Source organism: Propithecus coquereli, unplaced genomic scaffold (assembly GCF_000956105.1).
Source record: "Propithecus coquereli isolate 6110/MARCELLA unplaced genomic scaffold, Pcoq_1.0 Scaffold247, whole genome shotgun sequence".
NCBI classification, from domain to species: Eukaryota; Metazoa; Chordata; class Mammalia; order Primates; family Indriidae; genus Propithecus; species Propithecus coquereli.
Window position 1 is genome coordinate 2,335,227 of NW_012148030.1, and position 19,289 is coordinate 2,354,515.

The 19,289-nt window shown below is 38.1% G+C and overlaps 1 protein-coding gene across 1 annotated transcript in view; it reads right to left on the minus strand.

Moving 5' to 3' along the window:
- Positions 1–10,990: 10,990 nt before the first annotated feature.
- COLEC10 (collectin sub-family member 10 (C-type lectin)) overlaps positions 10,991–19,289 on the minus strand; it is a 35,434-nt gene continuing 27,135 nt past the window's right edge. Inside the window, exons 4-6 of the mRNA XM_012646550.1 lie at positions 14,916–14,969; positions 13,436–13,531; positions 10,991–11,498 (exon numbers count right to left, since the gene is read on the minus strand). Of these exons, the coding sequence (XP_012502004.1) occupies positions 11,107–11,498; positions 13,436–13,531; positions 14,916–14,969 (542 nt within the window). The 3' untranslated portion in view covers positions 10,991–11,106. The remainder of the gene's footprint in view (positions 11,499–13,435; positions 13,532–14,915; positions 14,970–19,289) is intronic.

Here is a 19,289-nt window from a genome sequence, read left to right on the forward strand (position 1 = left end):
AGGACTGATTTCTAGTCAGCAGATATATCCTCATGATCTTACCCATGTTTTTTTTTTGTGAGACAATAAGCATAGCCTTGCTTAGTGGATTGAGGTATTCAGACCAGTGTGCCAAAGAGGCTCAGGGAAAAGAAAAACATGGCTTGCCATTCTCTACTACAAATTTTACTTAAAGGCCAGGTGAATACATTATTTCATATTAAAATAAACTCCCTATAATATGGAATAGATTGCAACATTTAGATGAATTTTTGAGATAAGATCTGGAACCGCAAATTTATTTTTGCAGCATTGACATATGTCAGCTTCCTTGGGCTGAATCACTTGGCAGGAATCGGTTTGCACGCCTAAGTTAACTGAGAAACTGGGAGGTGAGAGGGAACAGAAGGAAAGAAGGGGTGTAGGAGGCATTTTGCAATTTAACACGATGGGTATTGATGCTGCATGATTTTTATAACTTAGATCGTACTGATCTTAGGCCATTGCATATAAGAACAAGACTGAGGCCTGGGACTTCTAAGGTTGAGTGCTCCAAGAAATTGTGATGTGTGATGTCACTTAGGCAACATGAAGGTAGAGCAATGGCACACCTATGCCCTTTATCACTTTTTTTTTCCCTTCCTCCCATTCAGCCTTTCAGTTCAATTCAAAACCAACATTAATTCAAAATACTAGTACTCCATATACAAAGACATACCTATTTCTAGATAGATAGGTAGGTAGGTAATATAGATAGATAGATAGATAGATAGATAGACAGATAGATAGATGGAAAAGAGAAAAAGAGAGGTGCAGAGAAAGAGAGCAATTCCATGGATTAATGGAATCTTTACCCGCCCCTCATCTTAGCCCTACTTCTGACATACTAATTAGTACAAGGCAAAAAATGAGTAACTTTTAGACAACTCAGGTGATTTTGTTACAGCCAGCAGTGCACATTGTATTCTCCCTAGAGCTGACAAAGTGGGAGGATGAGAGTCTTGGCTTGCAGATGACCATCTTTTCCATCATAGGATAAGGATCTGCAGAAAAGAGCCAAGGAAAGACTAAGAGGTCCCAGAGAGAAGACTGAGCCCTTTCAGACGCTGGACCCAGATGCACAGGAATCCAGCTGAAGCCCTAGGCTTCTCAGCTTCCTTCCCCGCTTCCATTAGTCTGAGCTCGGTTTCTGTCTCTTGCCATTAAAAGATTCTGGGCTGAAGCAGCATTATAGAAGACCTACAAGCCTAGAAATGATGGTCAGAGGGAACAAGGAGATTTATTTCCAGAGCAGCCTTTTCTTGTACAAATGGTCTTTTCCTTGATTGAGTTGATAGTGAATGAAAAGAAAATATTGAGTCATATCCTATATATGGAGTTTTGATTAAAATTTAAATAAATCCACAATAACCACTTTACTGGTATTTTTAAAAGTAACATAAAATATTACTGCATATATATCCACTATAAAAGCATGATGCCTTTGGTGTCAAAGAATTTCAGGGTCTTGTTGCTGGAAATGTTCCAAAACTGGTTTTCAAAGATAAGAATTGGCAATCACAGGAGAGTTCTCAGAACCCTGAGATGTTAAGATATTTCCAAAGAGTGAACCATACTCTTGAATTACATCTGGCCCTGTTTGCCTCAACAATTTAGAAAGTCCCTAAAGTTAGGAATCCTATCTTAGACTTCTTTGCAGCTGCCAAAACCATCTCTGCAGACTTAGAAGCTACTCCTTCACCTACAGATAAACCCATTTATTTGTACATAACTTATAAAAAGTCCCTACAACCAACTCTATTGTCCTAGAAAATTTCTCTTGGCTCCACCTTCTATTTTTCATTGGCGTTCTCCTGTTCAATCCTGGGTTCATGTTGCATTGCATCCCATCTGGTTTCTCTGTTCTTCTGGACTCTTTACTCTGATGCATTATTAGGACTGTCTGTGTTAATTATGGTTGTTCACTGATTGCTGCCCTTCTAATTTTGAAGCTTTTCCAACTTCCTTATCTTACCCTGGTTACCAGAATGCCTGATAGGCCATCATTAGCCTCTTCTTGCAGAAGAAATGAATTTGGACTTTCTCTCTGTGCTGACCCTTCAATTCCATCTCTATTTGGCCCCACCATGTTCAGGAGTCTGAGTTTTATAGGTGATGACAACTGGATGCCTTACCCTCTGGCTTTCAGTTGGGATTGGCCAAAAGAAAGCACAGGAAGGAGAATGGAGTCACAGTAGGAGACTCAAATCAGCTGAGGGCCTCTGGGCTTTCCTCCCTGAGAGCAGCAGGCTACTTTTATACCTCAAAGGCCACAATTCCTATTAGGAGACTCTTGCATGTAGCTCTCTGAGGCTCTGGTAACCTGTCACTCACATTGTTCCTACAGGCTTTGCTGTTACTGTTTGTCATCCCTTGATGGTTTCCATTAACCTTGCCTACACCTGTGTACAAAGTTCCCCTTTCCTGCTCTTCGCAATGACCTCATTTACATGCACCATCTTTCCTGTCAGGGCACTGACAAAAGCACCCCTAGTCCCTAAAACAATGTCCTGCATGTAGTAGGACCAGGAGGCACCAGGAGACTTTGAGTTCTATTCCTGGTCTCATCATTTATGAGGTGGTTGTTGAGCAGACGTGTATTGGTTACTTGTTATATCCTGGACGCTCTGCCTTGGCCTTTATGCTACAAAGATGAATGTGTCATAATCCCTATCTTCATTGGAAAATACTATGACAGGAACATATAGAGTTTCCCCGAGAGAGATCCTGAGGGCCCTTGGGAAGCTAAGATGTGTGAACTACACTTCATAGAATGGGTGAAAATTGCTCAGCAGATATTACGGTCTGAATGTTTGTGTCCCCCCAAAATAGATATGTTGAAATCCTAACCCTCAACGCTAGGGTATTAGGAGGGGAGGCCCTTGGGAGGTAGTTTACCAGGGCAGAGCCCTCATGGATGAAATTGCTGCCCTTATAAAAGTAACCTTGACATGCTCCTTTTTTCTCCCACCTTCTACCACGTGTAGACACAGCTGGAAGACAGCCATCTATGAAGCAGGAAGTGGGCCCTCAGCAGACACCGAATCTGCCGGCTCCTTGATCTTCGATTGCCCAGCCTCTAGAACTGTGAGAAATAAATTTCTGTTGTTTATAAGCCACCCAGTCTATGGCATTCTGTTATAGCAGCCTGAACGGACGGAGACAGCAGACAACAGGGAAAACATACACAAAGGCAGCAGACACGACTTAGAGAGTTGAACCTGTTGTGGCAACTGCTAGTGTATGTGTCGCCTTGGAGGTATGTATCTAGAAGGAAGTGGCCAGTGGCAGGGCTGAAAATGTAGGCAGAGGCCCTATTACAAAGAGTGCATATTCATTCATTGAATATCTAGGTTTCACGGTATGTTATATTATGAAGTTGTGGCTTTAGTCTGTAGGACTATAAGATTAAGAGACAGGATTAGAGGCTAGATTTCTGTGACTGTATAACTATAAAAGCTAAAATATTATTGGCATCATGGATTAGGTACTATTTCATTCTTAAAATTAAATAAGAGCAGCACATCCTGTTACATACATCATAGTAATGAGAGAGAAGGATGGGAGTTACTTAAAACTGATGTGGAACCGTTTTTATAGTCTGGAGTAATATTTCTACAGCAGAGAGACCCGAGTACTTTTAGAATTCCAAACAAAGGACTCGATGTCCTCACCGCTGGGGCCCCACGAGACCATGCCTCCCTCCAGCAACACTCCCAGTGCCCTTGAAGAGGACCCTGTGCACGCCATCGTTCCTTCACATGCCATCCCAGGATCACATCCCTTCAGCCCAGGGGACTCCAGTATGTCATTTTTCCCTCTCTCTGTCAGAGCCATTGCTTTTCAATGTTCTTTTCAGGAACTTTATCATGTTTGACTTTAAGTGTTTTCAACCAGTTCCCCCTGGAACACTCTATCTCTATTAGAATCCTTTCCTTTATGTGAGGCTGTATTTTTTCTTGCCTTCTGAGGGACCAAAAAAAAAAAATAGTCTTCAGAATTCTTGAAATATCCATTTTTTTTCCTTTTGAGGAATGGATGAAATGTTTCTAAATTTCAAGCTTATTCATAACCAGTGGAGGTGGTGAACAACAGTCATGTTTTTGTACAGCTTTTCTTTTTCCCTATATATGCATGAATAGCTGTGTTGTACACACAGATGAGAAGCTCAGAAAAGTTAAGTGAGTTGTGAGAAATTGCATAGAATGCTAGTAGCAAAGCCATAGCAGAAACTTTGGACCTTCCACATATGCCCTTTAACATGTGGTGACACAGAGTAGTGCAATGATTATCAATACAAGTACTGGACTGAACAGCTATGTTGAAATCTCAGCAGGTGACCTTAGGGATGTTACTTAGTCTCCAAGCTTCAATTTGCTCATAGGTAAAATGGAGATAACAATAGTATACTATGTGCCATATAGAGTTGATTTGAAGATTAAGCTAAAACCTTGAGCTTAGCATAATGCTCAAGTTATGTCATTATTATGTCTTGACCTTGTTGTTTTAACTTTCCTTTACAGGCAAACTTCTCGAAAATATTTTCCATATACACTATCCCTACTTCTTTGCAGCCCATTTCCCCTTCAACTCAACTCTATGCTGTCTTCCTTTTCCATAATGCTACTGACAAACACAATAGATACTTTTCAATCACTGTTTTTACTTGAACTCTCAGAGACATTCAATACAGCTGTTTCCCTTTTCCTCAGATGTTTCTGCTTCTATTACTACTTCTCTGAGCGCTCTTATCAGTCTTTCTAAAGAGGACCTCCCTGTTCCTTCTTGCTAAGCTTAAATTAAAACATTAGGATAACTCAGATCTCAGTCCTGGGCTATCTGCTTTCCTCACTTAACATCCTTGCCCTAAGCAAACTCACTCATTTTCATTCTGTCAAATCCCATCCTTCTGCTCATAATTGCTATGGTACTCTATGACCAGACTGAACATGGAAAGTGCCTAAAAGAGCATAAATGAGAAATGTCTAGATCTTAGATCACAGGCTCAGATAAAGTGAGATTTCAAAGTTGCTGGCACAGAAGAATGTCAAGTCCCAGAACTTGGTCTTTAGGCATATAGGATATGGCTTATTGAGCTGCAAGATTATTATCTCATATAGTAGCATAAGTTGTTTCGGACAAGGCCTTTTGAAAAGAAGAAAACTTGATTTGTGGAAAATATTTTTAAACATAAACATTTCCAGAAAGTATCCACTTCTAAAATGCGTCTGCTTCTCCTGGTAAGCTTTCTCTAGAATCACGTTCTCTGAGTTGATTCAGGAAATAACCACGTGAAATTGTGATCTACTAGGGAAGAGTCACACATAAGTTTATAGTACATAGACTTCTTAGTAAAAATATTCACTAGATCTTACTGGATTGAAATTGAATGTGCTTTGTAATTACATTTTCCTCTAGTTAATTTCCTCAAGACTTGGAAAATGCTTGTGTGCTTTCTTTGCTTTTCTACACATTATAACAGAGCTTGCGAGTGCCCTTCTGGAGACTAGCATTCTATCAACATCTCAAGAGGTGGCTTGTAGACAGTCTACATCTCCAATGTTTCTGCCAAAGGCTTACCAACCAGGTTTACCCAAAGAGTGAGGATCAACTATTGACAGATGAATTGGTTTAAGGGTTCCAAACTGAAAAACGCATATATCAAAGGGTTGTATATCTTTAAAATTACATGAACTCCCATGAATCTGCATTATCTCTAAACTGTGATCTTCAACACGATAATTAATTTGGCATTGCTGTACTCACATTTTAATAAATTGTAAAGTGTCTGACTCGTTTCTCCCTGCCTCCCTACCCCTCCTTATTTCTTGATGAAAGTGACAATCTATGATGAACCTGAGTTTCACTGAATGTCAGATGTAGGTCACCTGGAAAAAATAAGACAAAAGCACATTTGCCACTTGTCAATGCTCATTCATGCACAACCACAAGGACCCATTCTGTCTTGTGAGGAAATGGTATGGGTAAGTATTTACATTGACATGAGAACTTCTTGTCCACATCCAATGACTAAGCCAAAAAGGGCATATGTATTTGAACACATATGTCAATGTCATTCTTCACGAAAGGGTGATGTAGTTCTACAAAAATTCTTTTGGCCAATTCATTCCCATGTATCTTTGAAGATACACCATAGATGTAAAAATAGGATAGATTTCTACAATGCTGACAATGGAATTAATCTTGAGCCTCAACACTGTACACTTGATATCCAATGAGTGTGATAGGAATCCTACCTATAAAGCTGGAAATCTGATCCGTCTTCTTCTCCATTGTGTCTCCAGCCTAAACTTAGCATGGCACCCCCTAAAACATGTTAGATATTCCATAAACATTTTTGATGAATTAATGAGTTAATGATCTCTACCGTTCACCTAAGCAATATCTTTCCTAATTGTTCACCATGCAGACTTCATGCATGTGGACTCTGATTTTGACTCTATTTTCCCACTGGCATTGGACACCAGCCCTGAACCCTCTCTGTGGGACCTTTCCAATCATCTACTACCTAACAGCCTCCTCTGAGGGTTGAACTCTGTATACCATGTACCCCTTCCTAATAAATAGATTATTTATGTTTGAGATGTCCCATTTAACTCTGAATACCATTCATACTGTACATCTCTGCCTCATGTCTCACCAACAAAATCTGAATTCATTGGATACGGAGCATCTTGGTTTTGAAAAATGTATAGTACTAGGTATCCACCTTGGCATCCATAGTGAAGACAATTCTTTTCATTTCTTTTTTTCCCTTTCTTTAAAAGCCTGCTTATTGCTGCTTGTCCCAGTGTCAGATCTTTCAGAGTTATAAACAGCAGAAGGCAGGGCAAGGACAATGTGCAGAAATTAGAGAAAAGTGTATTTTAGATCATTGTAAAGAAAAACTTTCTAATAGGCTTATCAAATTACCAAAAATGTTCAAATACAGACTGCATGACCATGTGTTGGGGGACATTAAAATGAAGTCCTATATTTATAAAAAGATTCATGTGTACAATATCTGTGGCAAATGATTCCTTTCCTTCAATCCTATTTGAAAGAATATGGCAGATTTTTTCCCCCTCAAATTTTAAAGGACTTAGCTATATTATCAAAGTCTTATAACCTTGAGGCAATACAAATTTTTAAGTTTAAAAAATAGTTAATTTTAATGTGATAACCATAGGTTCAGATGAACTGCATCCTAAAAAAAAGTATAGGTGGTTTTATAATCAATCATATTCAGTTATGAACCTCAGCTCTAATTCTAACAAGCAGTGTAACTTCTGCAAACTTATTCACCTCCCTGAAAATAAAAATTTTATCCATAAATAAGGATAAACTGATTTACCTTGCTGTGTATACATACACACATACATTCAGTATATACATATATATGCTATATGTATAGTATTTGTGCTGTATATATGTAGTATACATGTGATATATATTCACATAAGTGATTTTTTTATATACATTTGGAAAATACGGTTTGTTTCTTTTCAACATGTAGCTGGTTGTACATGTAGCTGGTGGCAAAGACTAAGTTTTATTGCACACCTATATGTCTAGCTGGTACTCTGCTAAATACCTCATAACATTACCTCCTTTATTTGTCACAACACTGTGTGGGAAGGCAATATAGATTAATAAAACAAGGTTTAGAGCACTTACGATATTCCCCTAATGGCTAGTAAGAGGCACAGTTGGCATGGTATTCAGGCTGTCATGACACTGTATCTAGATTTTTAATTTCTAAGTGGTGCAGTCAAACTGGTGCTACTCCCACATGGAATCACACCAGCATTTTCCTATCATTGATTAATACCTACAAAAATTTAGTCTCAATGTTTTGATGATGCTGTGAGTGATGCTGTTTGGTTTATTTTTCCTCTACCACAGATATCTAGTTGCCACTAAGTATGCAATCCAGAGAACTAGAAATTACTTGATTAATGACATTCAGAACAACCTATATTTGAGTCACACAGATATAAACAGGACAAAATGCATTTTTTAATGCTGGCAGTTTTTATGGGTAAGTCTTACAAAGTGCAATCAATGTTTGTTATATCTCTCTATAACAAAGGTATACAACTTTCTACTGTGTTTGTTCAATGACTCACTTTTCTAGTGAATTCTTTTATGGGGGAAATAATTACCTGCTCATTTTTATAATATTTTGATCAAATGTTTATTTTCATATATCTGATTTGATTTCCCTGTATCTGTAGTTACCAGCAAAGTTGTACTGAGGGTGTGCTAAGTCACTTCCACAAAACTAAGGCCATATGTAGACATTTGTGAATTAAAAAATAAACCAGTGAACATAAAATTTGAAAGCCCAGTTTCTGAATCCTTAGCATCTCTGTAAATTAATCCTCATCTTTGACTTTGGAATGTAATAGAAATTATTTGAGCCCCTGCTATCACAAGGCCATTTTGGATGAACTTCCATTCCATGTCAGAGCAATGGGCAGAGGCTGGAGAGGACAGTGGATTGGCAGTCTCAATCAGCAGGCTGGGGGCCTGCTTTTCTTTCAAATGAGCTGAGTCTGTCTGGTAAATTGCTTAGCTTCCTTGGGCCTCAGTATTATCATTGGGAAAATGGCAGTGAAAATGTCTGCTCTTTGTACTCCACAGTTTATCAAATGAGAAATGATATGCAAAGGCATTTTACAAAGCACAGAGTGCATCACAAATAAGAGTTTTCACAGTAATTCTAACTAAGTGTGTGGTGCCTTCAAAATTTCTTCCAGGCAAGGTTGCAGGATACATTCTATTCTTTAAAGCTCTGTTATCTTCTCTTGAAAGTATAATAGCAAAGATGAGTCATTGAGAGAACTGTTGCTATTATTATAACATTCATAGCAAATAATAATAGCACTTAAAGTACACACAATACATACTCATACTTTGGAGGCTTAGAAGGAATCAGAACATGGATCCCAAGAGGAGCTTCCCCTAAGCAATGTTTGTTGTGCTTTTCTTCCTTTCTCGCTTCTTATCCCTTTCTTTTCCTGCACGTATTTCTAGGTTCTTTTTTTTTATGATCTTGGCTGGCATTTTACCCAAGGATACTGGCTTTGATATGATGTCCTGCTTTGTAATTTTTATTACAAGATTCCTTGCCTTCAAAATATCCTATGCTACTTTCTCAAAAGAGTCTAAGTAACTAGTTTAATAACCTGATAAATGTTAAACATTTAACAAATTCCTATTATTGAGCTGAACTGAATACGGTATTAATGGGACACCTTGACATGAATGTCATCATATCCTAATGATATTCTATATGTTTAGAACCTTCAGAACTTTTCTCCAGAGGTGAGAAATGGAATGATCATATTTTTGGCTGGAAGTCTTTTGTATGACTTAAAATCTGGGTTAAAAATTAATTAGTTGCCAACATATAAAAGTAGGAAGATATTTTACAAAGTTCCAGCTTTCTGATTTCTCTTGAAATATCAAAACCTGTAGCAAGATTGGGTCCTCCATGGTAACAGCAGCAGCCACTGAGGAGCAGCTGGCTCTTTTAGAAGGGCAAGCTGTGTTCAGTGTAGTAAGGGTCCCCACCTGTTCCACTTCATTTATTTATGTCATTTGTCTGGTCCCTGTAAGATCTGAATTTGTGACCCTTGTTGAGCACACAGAAATAGCCTAATTAAATCCTACCTCATAACCAGTTAGTCATGGGTGAAATCATGGACAGATGGTTTAAGGTGAACATATGTTGTTGATCAGTTTCTCTTGTTTCATTAACCATTTGCCAGCATTTTAAACAGTCTAGTCATATGTCACAAACCATATCTGGAGCAGCAGTTTATAAGGTGATAATCTACAGTTTCTTTGAATTGCTTATTTTTAAAGTTCCAAGTGAAAGCTGTTCTGAGGTTTGACTTGCAGTTCAAGGTAGAATTTTACCAGCTCAATAAATGTGAGTTCTAGGCATGTTCCAAATTCCGTGCCTGACTCATTTCTGTAACGTCAGAGTATTAGAAAGGATATTTCCAGTATGGGTTTTTACCACATAAATTTACAGTGAGTAAAAGGCCTCCAGTGAAGTTTCACCATGAGTGATATATTAAAGGCAAGGAGAAAGGGACCTGGAGACTTGGTGTTGGCAACACCTCGAAGCTTCTAGGGTTTTCTGAAGGCTTCATAAAGATCTTCCCTCATTCCCAATGCCTAAGGGGAGGAAAGTTGATATAGGTAAACCTAAATCAAAGAAAAATGGAGTCATGTTAATAGCAGGGGACAATTTAGCAGGAGGACTATAAATATTATAATATTGTGTGGAAACAAATTCCCTCTTTTTTTTCTTTTGATTTCTAGAGTTCCCTTTTCCTTAAATTGGACTGTTAATATCTAGGGGCCTGACATTAAGGTTTGGGCCTACAGAAAGGGTTATAAGACCCGCTTATTATACTTTAGTGAAGGCTGTCGATCAGAAGCACAGAAGGAGTCCCGATGATTCCACATTGTCTGAAACAGGACACAAGGCTAGAAGTTCCTCAGACAGAGGTGTGGGGTTAAAGCATTTCCGTGTTTGTGCAAGCAAGGAGAACTTACAAGTATGGCTATGGCCATGGTGGGTGACTGATTAAAGAACTGGTTATCTTGGGTTCAAAAATCTTGATATTATCCACAGAAGGCCCTCTTATATATGCTTGGCTTTGGGCAGGGGCAGGTTAGCCTAATCTTCACCAACCAACCTAATCGTCATCAACCAATTGTGCAATTATACACTCTCCCTAGTGGTTTAGGCCTCTAGGGAGAGGTGGCAGAGCAAATGCCAAGGGAACATTTCCTTTGAGACATAGACAACCACCTCCTGCATAAGGAGTGATTCAAACTCTATCTGGGGATTCATGTAACCTGGTGAGCTATTGGGTCAATAATATACCATGTATGAAAATGTCAAAATCATCACAAAAGAGCAAGGTGATAGAGATTCCAGACCTCAGTCTAGCATTTCCTACTTGTCTTGAGTCAGAACAAATTTAGTGTAATTAGGAAGAAAAGGATGGATACAAACAACTATAATGGTAGCCACAGGGAAATAAATGCATAGCAGGAGGGAAATTACTTTTTCTTCTTAACAAACTCACAGACAAAGTACATGGTAAGATGGCACTCTGTGTCATTCCATCTGCCAGAGCTCAGCATTTCTACACAGTCCTCATGACCGTAGGGGTCGCTGGGTTCTCCCTCATTCCAGTTGCTGTAGTTCTGCAGTGGAGTGTTGTCTGTGAACACATACTGTCCCTCCCTTTCCAGGTCATTCACCCCAATGAACACCCGGAAGAAGCCACTCTTGGCCACATAGTCGGCAATGAGTGTGTTGGCAGCTTCATCCTTGGGCATGGCCAGCATTCCACCCCGAATCCTGCAGTGGGTCAGAGATTCCCGGTAGTTCTTCTCCTCCTGCACAATGTAGTAGAACTTCTCTTCAGTTTCTCTAATCCCTGCTATGACTTTGCAAGGAGGAAAAGAAGAGTATCATTATGTATCTCAACAAGAGAAAGGCAAGCATATAATATTGCCAGATTTAAATTCATTTACTTGATGTTAGAGAATTATTTTGCAAGGCCCTATTATAAGGTAGTCACTGGTTTAATTTTTTCTTCCCCTTTCTAGTTATCAAATGGAGAACTAACTTCTACTACTTGTCCTCTGCTTTCTTCTTCCTCAATGTCCCACAGCTGTCCAGCAGGGAGCATGTTGACAAAGACTTGTTACATGAATGGCCATACAGAACATCTTATGCTACTTTTCCCAACATAGTTTGTGTTTTAGCCACACTTGTAGTCCCATGAGAATGCTCTTCTCTCTATTGTTTCCACACCTTTCATGCCTGGGAAGTCTTACCACTGCTTCTCTGCCTGGCAAAATCCTACTCGTCCTTTAGCTCTCCATGGAAATTCTTTCTCCTATAAGAAGTCTTTCCAATGCCCCTGGACAGACATGACAGTTCTTGTGTGCTGTTTCCTGTGTTTCCATTGCCCCTTCCACTTTTTCCTTTATAGCATTCAACACATTCTAGTCTAATTGTTTGCTTGTGTGTCTCTCCAACTCAACTGTGAATGTCTTGAGGACAATGATCATGTCTTTGATGCTCTTTAGGCTCAGTGCCTGAAATATTTCAGGGGATGGTAAATGCTAATTGAAATGGCGTAGGAACAATATAGAGGTTTGCCCATTTGGGGCCAAATTCCTGGGCTTTGAACATGTACATGGATTGAGATTGTCCATACTTCATGCCAGGTACAAGAGGGAGAATGAGCTACTGAGTAAGCTTCAGGACAGAACTGGGGACTCAAAATCACCCTGAGCTCATAACATGCCATGTATGTTTTGGGCCATAAATATATATGCATTTTGGGGCCCATAACTTAAACTCACAAAGAAGCCTATGACCACTAAAATGTTAGGAACTATTGCTCTATGTTCTACATTTGTGGTCTGGTTTATTCATGACAGTCAAAGTCATATTAGGGACAGAATCTTCAGTGTGGGTTATAACAGGGTTATATAATAATTAGGGTGGTTAGTTAACATCAAGCATTTTCTTTGCCTCTAGTATTACAAGATGAGGATGAACACAAGATGACATCTATGGGCTTCCAACAATGTACAACAAATACAGCTGGACTGCAATACATGAAAATATAGCAAAATGAAACCAATTGTAACAGTAACTACAATAGTTCCCTTATTAATACTGTCTCAGAAGATAATACATAAGCTCTTCCTATTTTAAGGGCTTTTACTGATAACTATCATGGGGAAATGGACAAAAATGACCAATATGGGAAACTGCAAAACTTACAGAAACACGTAACGTTCATACTGGTTTGTCCTGTGAGTAGAGGAGTCAGAGAAACCTGTATTCAAATCCCTGCTCCAGTGCTCATTAGGTTTGTATCTATGGGCAAGGTCCTCTCTGTAAGCTTCAGTTTAATCATAGTATCTACATCATAACCATTATTATGAAAACTCATGGAGGTAATACTAGTAGTTATGCACTATTCCACATACTCAAGAAAGTAGCAGTTGTTGTTATTATTAATTCTATTGTCTGAAATGCTACTTCTGTTTGACTCTTGCTGTCTCTTTTTATTTTTAAGGCACATGTTACAAAACTCTGCCCTTTTCTCCATTCCTCTTTCTTAGGAAAATACCTTTTCTACCCATAAGCAATGCACATATGTGTGAATATATGTATAGTGGACTTGAAGTGTCCTGTAGTCTGTTGGATAATTAGCATTTTGAGAGACTTTTAAACTGGAGACACCACATTAATGGACCTTTGCCCAACACAACGTATTTCCTGCTAGGAGTATTGAAATTACAGTGTTGAAAGAGACTAATCAATCGATATATAGCACAAAGCAAAAGAGAATATGCTCACCATTCTTGACGAACTTCATGGATGTCTTGAGACGAGAAACACTAATATCCAGTTGTCCAACAACTTTCCGATATCTTCCACAATCACAGACAGTGCCTTTTAAATGACAAAAACTGTGAAGTCATGTTGAAGCACATGCAGACCGGTTGAAAGGAACATTGCTCTCTTTCCAATATTTATTATCTTTTTCTAGTCTGGCTCTATCTCTCTGTCAATGAGTATACTTTAAACCTTTTACTTAAAACAAGGCTTCCAATTTAAATTATTTTTAGAAATCCAGAAAATATATTTTTAAATGTTTTGAATGGGTTAAAAAACAATTCTAAACTATATTTTTAAAAAGAAGAATAAATATGACAAACCACTGCACACACATTGGACCATTTGGCATTTTTGTTTGAACACAGAATGGGTCTGCCCAATCTCAGACTAAAATTTTTACAGCTTTCTTAAAACATATTTCCAGCCATTCCTCTCTGCTGTTTCTGCATTATTCACTGGCTCACATAACTCTCCCAAGACAGAAGAAAATTTTAATGATTAAATTAAATGTTAATTCTGATTATTCATTTAAAGTATAGTTGTGTGTTTCAAGGACTAGGATTAAATCCTGGAAACAGATCCAATTTACAATTTTAAGAGCCAGTTGTTCAGTTTGTGGATTAACTATGATTTTGTAATTCATTCTTCTTTGATCACCTACCCTTTCAACTACCTACAAATATTGTTGTATAGAGCAGGAAATATAAAGAAAATGATGTGAAATTCAAATGATTCCCTTTTTCTATGTAATGGCCATTCATATCAACATTTTCATTTGATTTTTTTCTTTAACAGTGTGAAAATTAAAAATAACTTTATTAGCCAGAGGGAAATATATGGCTTTATTTATCCATATTCACAGTTAAATATAAGGAATGTAAAGCAGTTCTCAGAATTTGTCTTCACTACACTCCTGTGGATAGAAACAATTGAAATTACTCAAGAACAATCTACCTCCTCTCCCTGCAGAAAGTGCTGAAAATAAAACTCTTTTATAATGTTCTGGGAGAATCTCCCTGGCCATAGAAAGCATGTCCTATAACCAGGGGGTCTATTTGGGTCAGGCCAGGTTGCTACTGGCTGACCATTATTTGGTTGAGATGCTAGTGGAATGTGAGGCATGGCATGCTGACGCAGGTCCTATTGCTGGATTTTACTCTTGGCCCAGGAGAATGAGGGCTGCTTCCTGATGTGTTGTGTTTGCTTCTAACAGTAAGCATGGCAGGGGTGGAATGTGCCGTCATTCCCTTCCCCAGGGCTTGGAAAGTCATCGGTGGATAGAGAGGAAAGTTCTCTTCTTTCCTTTCCTCTAGCCCAAGGGAAATAAGGTTAAACACACTGAAAGGACTCTTGTTTTTATCTAAAACATACTTATTTTTGAGATGGATACATTTGGAATGATGCTAGAAATCAAAGAGGAAAAATGAGCATATCATACCGGCTTTGCCTTTTCCTCCAGGTATTCCAAGCAAGCCCTTTTCCCCTTTGTCGCCTGAATAAAAACAATAGCAATCGAAAAAAAAAAAAAGAAAGAAAGGGTGAATTATTTTACATCTAAAATCAGAGCAGTTTTTAAATTTCATTTGCAATATCTTCAACCAACTAATATTGCTTGGTTTTTATAAATAATTTGATTTTGAGTTGGCTGCACAGGCACAATTAATTAAATGAGTCATAATTGATTTAGATTGAATGTAGAATTCCAGCAGGGTATGTAAAGAACATTTTGAAATTGTGTTGCCTATCTCACTAAAATCTTTTTTATAATGTGGCCTTCTGCACAAGGCTAGTACAATTCTTAGTATGTTTTTAATTTAAAAAAATACCATTGTTTTGTAAGTCCAGATCAATTAGCACATTGTAGTGTCTCTGTATTTATTATGCCCCAAGTTATTTTCATGTGGCTTTTTGCCCTTGGGTTTTCAAAAAAGTATGTATTTTGCTTTTACAATTGAATTTAAAAAATATTTACTATTTACTTACTGTATGAAAGACAAAAGGCTAGGTACTTTGAGAGGATATACAGAGAGACAAGATCAAAACTGTGACTTTAAGGAGTTTACAATTTTTAGAAAAGATGCCATGTATGCAAATATCTATAATATAAAGTCATGTCAAATATGTTATACTAAAATATCAACCTTGGCAATTTTCCTTTCTGCTCTTCCTTGTATGTGACCGCTTTTTCATTTAGAAGAATCTACAAAATAATTCTCAGGGAAGCAGGACTTTTAAACCAGAGAGAAAGAAAAAAATGTTAATTTTCTTTTTTTACTTCAAAATAAGCTCTTGAAGCTTATATCAGACACCATAATGGAAAGTAAAAGCTTTTGATTTGCAAAAAGAAATGCTTGGCCTAGTTTCTTGAGAATCAAAAGAGGAGACCCTGAGCGAAGTAAAATTGAGTTTATGCTGCAATGATGATCTGGAAAAAGCTGAAGAAAGAACTCATGAATGATGGATACAGGATGGTCACCCAGGCTGGGAATATGTGGCTTATCCTCGTGTGAGTTTGGTGTCGCCATGAAATTGGTGATATGACCCAATGGGACATGTGAAGGGGAATGGAGTCAGCCTAACCTCATTTTTCACCAGCAACAGGGAAAAGGTGGAAGCCACTTTAAAACCTGTAGGGTGCCTTATATTGCAGGCACTGAGGACCATCCACTGGGTCCCTTCTCGTCACTGTCTGATGAGTGCTTTTCTTTAAGAGTCCCTTACATAGCGACTGTTGATCATCGAGAAGAAGGCATGCCTTCTCATGGCCCAAGGACTTGTTGAGACTTTCAACACTGACCCATGCAGACACTTTTCTTTACAGTGATGTCAGACATTCATGTGCTCCCCACACAGAAGGAGGGGGTCCTTGAAGTCTAGAATGCAGTTTACGTGTGCGGGGAAAAGCCTCGGAACTTGTACTTGGATGAAATGAGACAATGGTGAAATCTACGGCTATAGGATGTGATGAATGTTCCGAGAGGGACATTGAACAGAGATAACACACTCTGAGAGGAAGCCAGAAGAGGTAGAGCTTCAGCTGGAAGAATAAAGGAAGCCTTAGCATTTGAGCTTGGCTATGACAAACTCCAGCAGCTGAAGTGGGGAGCAAGATGAAGGGCACGCACAGCTGTGGGGACGGTTGGGAAAAAAGCATGAGTGTACATCAAGCACCCTGCTGAGGAAGAGTGATGTGCTCACACTTTAGTTGTATCCTGCAGATTCCTAATTTCCCTCATATGTAAGTGGGAAAGGTAAGAACAGATACAGAGAACATATAATACTAACAGAAGGGGAGGGAACATATATTTACTAAGTGCCAATTAGTTGCCAATTACTGTTCTGGATACTTAACACATATTATCATATTAAACCCTGTGAGTGAGTTATTATCGTTATTCCACAACCAAAGAAACCACGGATCAGAGAGGCCAAACAACTTCCTCAAGGATACCCAGCAATGCTGGCATTGAAACCCAGTCTTTCCTGACTTTCCAGTTCTTGGTGCTTCTCAATGAGTTAACCAATGATTTAATGAAAGAAAGGAAACTGTTTGAAAAATGCTATCGAAAGTTGAAGAGAATAGCAATTCTTACCACCACCAAAACTAATATGGACTTAAAAGATCATATGAATATGGGGTAAATATTTTAATTTTTTAAAAATATATTTGCTTTGTATGTGAATCCTTTTCAATTCAATATGGATTGTACATTGATTCCAGTTCTGCTATGATCCTAGTTTTGGGCTGAACCCCATAATGGGCATAAAAGAAGCATAGAATGCTTTTGGAAAATGATGGGCTTTTAAGAAAAGCAAAGCACACATAAGAGAATAAAGAGAATGTTCTAGCAGAGTGAAATAAACAGAAGCCTGGTAGGAATTCTGAAAAGGAAAAGATGGTTGTGGAGCAGAGTAAGGAAGGCTTCATTGAAGCAGTATCCCTTAAGTGGGAAACATCTTGAATTCGTATGTGACTTTTTTTCTGAGGAGATGTAAACACTGGGACTACTTTCCAGTATTTGACATGAATTCCTTTCCTTTTGTGGCAGATGGGAACACCAAAGCAGTGTGGTAGAGTGAAACACCATAGAAGCCCAAAAATAATGGGTTTTGAATCCTGGCTCTGCCATTTACTAGCTGCATGTGGACAGGTTATTTAATTTCTTTAAGTCTCCATTTCTTCACTTTTGAAGCAGAAATAATGGCACCTAAAATTATAAGATCACTAAAGAGAATAAATTAGGTGTAGTAATGTTATCTTATAATGGTATTAGCACTGGGTTTGATTCACAGAGGATGCTCAAACAATATTAGTTTCTGCTTCCTAAATCTGAGTTATGGTAAAGGAATGCATGCCAAGTACTTAGCCAAATCACAGAAGGTTTGGGCTTGGAATATCTGTTTTCCCAAAATAAATTATGGTTTAAAGCCATCCACAAAAACTGATTTTGGCCCATGAGTGGGAACATGTCTATAATAACTGTCTTAAGGTTGAAGAATTAGAGGTCGCATTCAAACAAACAAACAAAAAATTCATAACTCTTTCAGTGTAAAAGGATTATTGACCTTAAATAAAAATATTTATTTTGCTATGAGATGGAATTTATCTATACTAAATCATTCTTATTTCTTATTCCCAAAATGAAATATTGACCTCCAGAAAGCTACCCTATCCATGCAAGTGACAATATTAAGGTCAACCTAGAATGTTGAGATTAATCTGAGTCAGTAAAAAATTTAGAAGGGCCATCGTCAAAATGAGGACAATAAATTTCAAAGCACAGATTAAAAACAAAATTAATCCAAGTGAGCTGGAACACTGCATCTCCTTTTTTTAAAAAAAAAATTCCAGGACATTCTCATAAATTTTGATGGGCTAACTCTGGAGAAAGAAATGTTAGTAGCCAATGGTAGAAATTGATATTAAAGGAAAGTGGTACTTTTAGGAACATTGTTGGAAATAATATGTTTTATCATTCATTTTTCCATTCTTAATGCAACAAACATCTAGAAAGTGTCTACTACATAATGGGAATTAGGATAAAATGATTAAACATTGACGTCCTGCATAGAACTTATATTTATTTAAGCAAACAGACCCAGTAAACCTTCTGCTCATTTGTTCCTCCAAGAAGTTCATACTCCACAGGGGGAAACAAACAAGCTAATTAGTCGTGACAGTGAGTACCATGACAGCGGTATGCACTAGGTGCTGTATACCTGAATCTTGAAGTAGGAATTGGCATGAAGGAAATAAGGCTAGTTAACCCTATCATTTCCAGACTGTTACTTTTTCAACATTTCTGGAAGTTCATCTACTTTGAGGTTCAGCCAAGCATACTAAAAAACCCTTGAGCCTTTCTTGTCTTTGTCATCTACCACTCTCCAAGTCACTCAGTCTTATTTTCTGACAGGATTAAGACTTGGCTCAAGGTCACTAATTCTAACTCTTCTAGTTGGAATATCCTCCAGATTTGACACATCTAAATCTAGGAAAGTGCTAAATCTAGAATTATTCATTGAAAAGTGAAGTTCTTCAATTTTGGACTTGACCATGGCAGTGACTTACCCTCCCCCTCTACTTCTACTGTCTCCAGGGCAATACATAGAATCTTAACCTCATTGAACACAGCTGCAGCTCAGAAATATCAAAGTCCAGCACCCCACTTTCCATCCCTTTAACCAGTGGTTAAATGGAGTTGATACAGATGGGGCAAATCCATGATGCATTCAAGCTGAAGCTTATACAATTCCAGGGGCCCTCTTTAAGATAAATAATACAAAATTACAAATGGAAAAGTGGTTGCAAGAG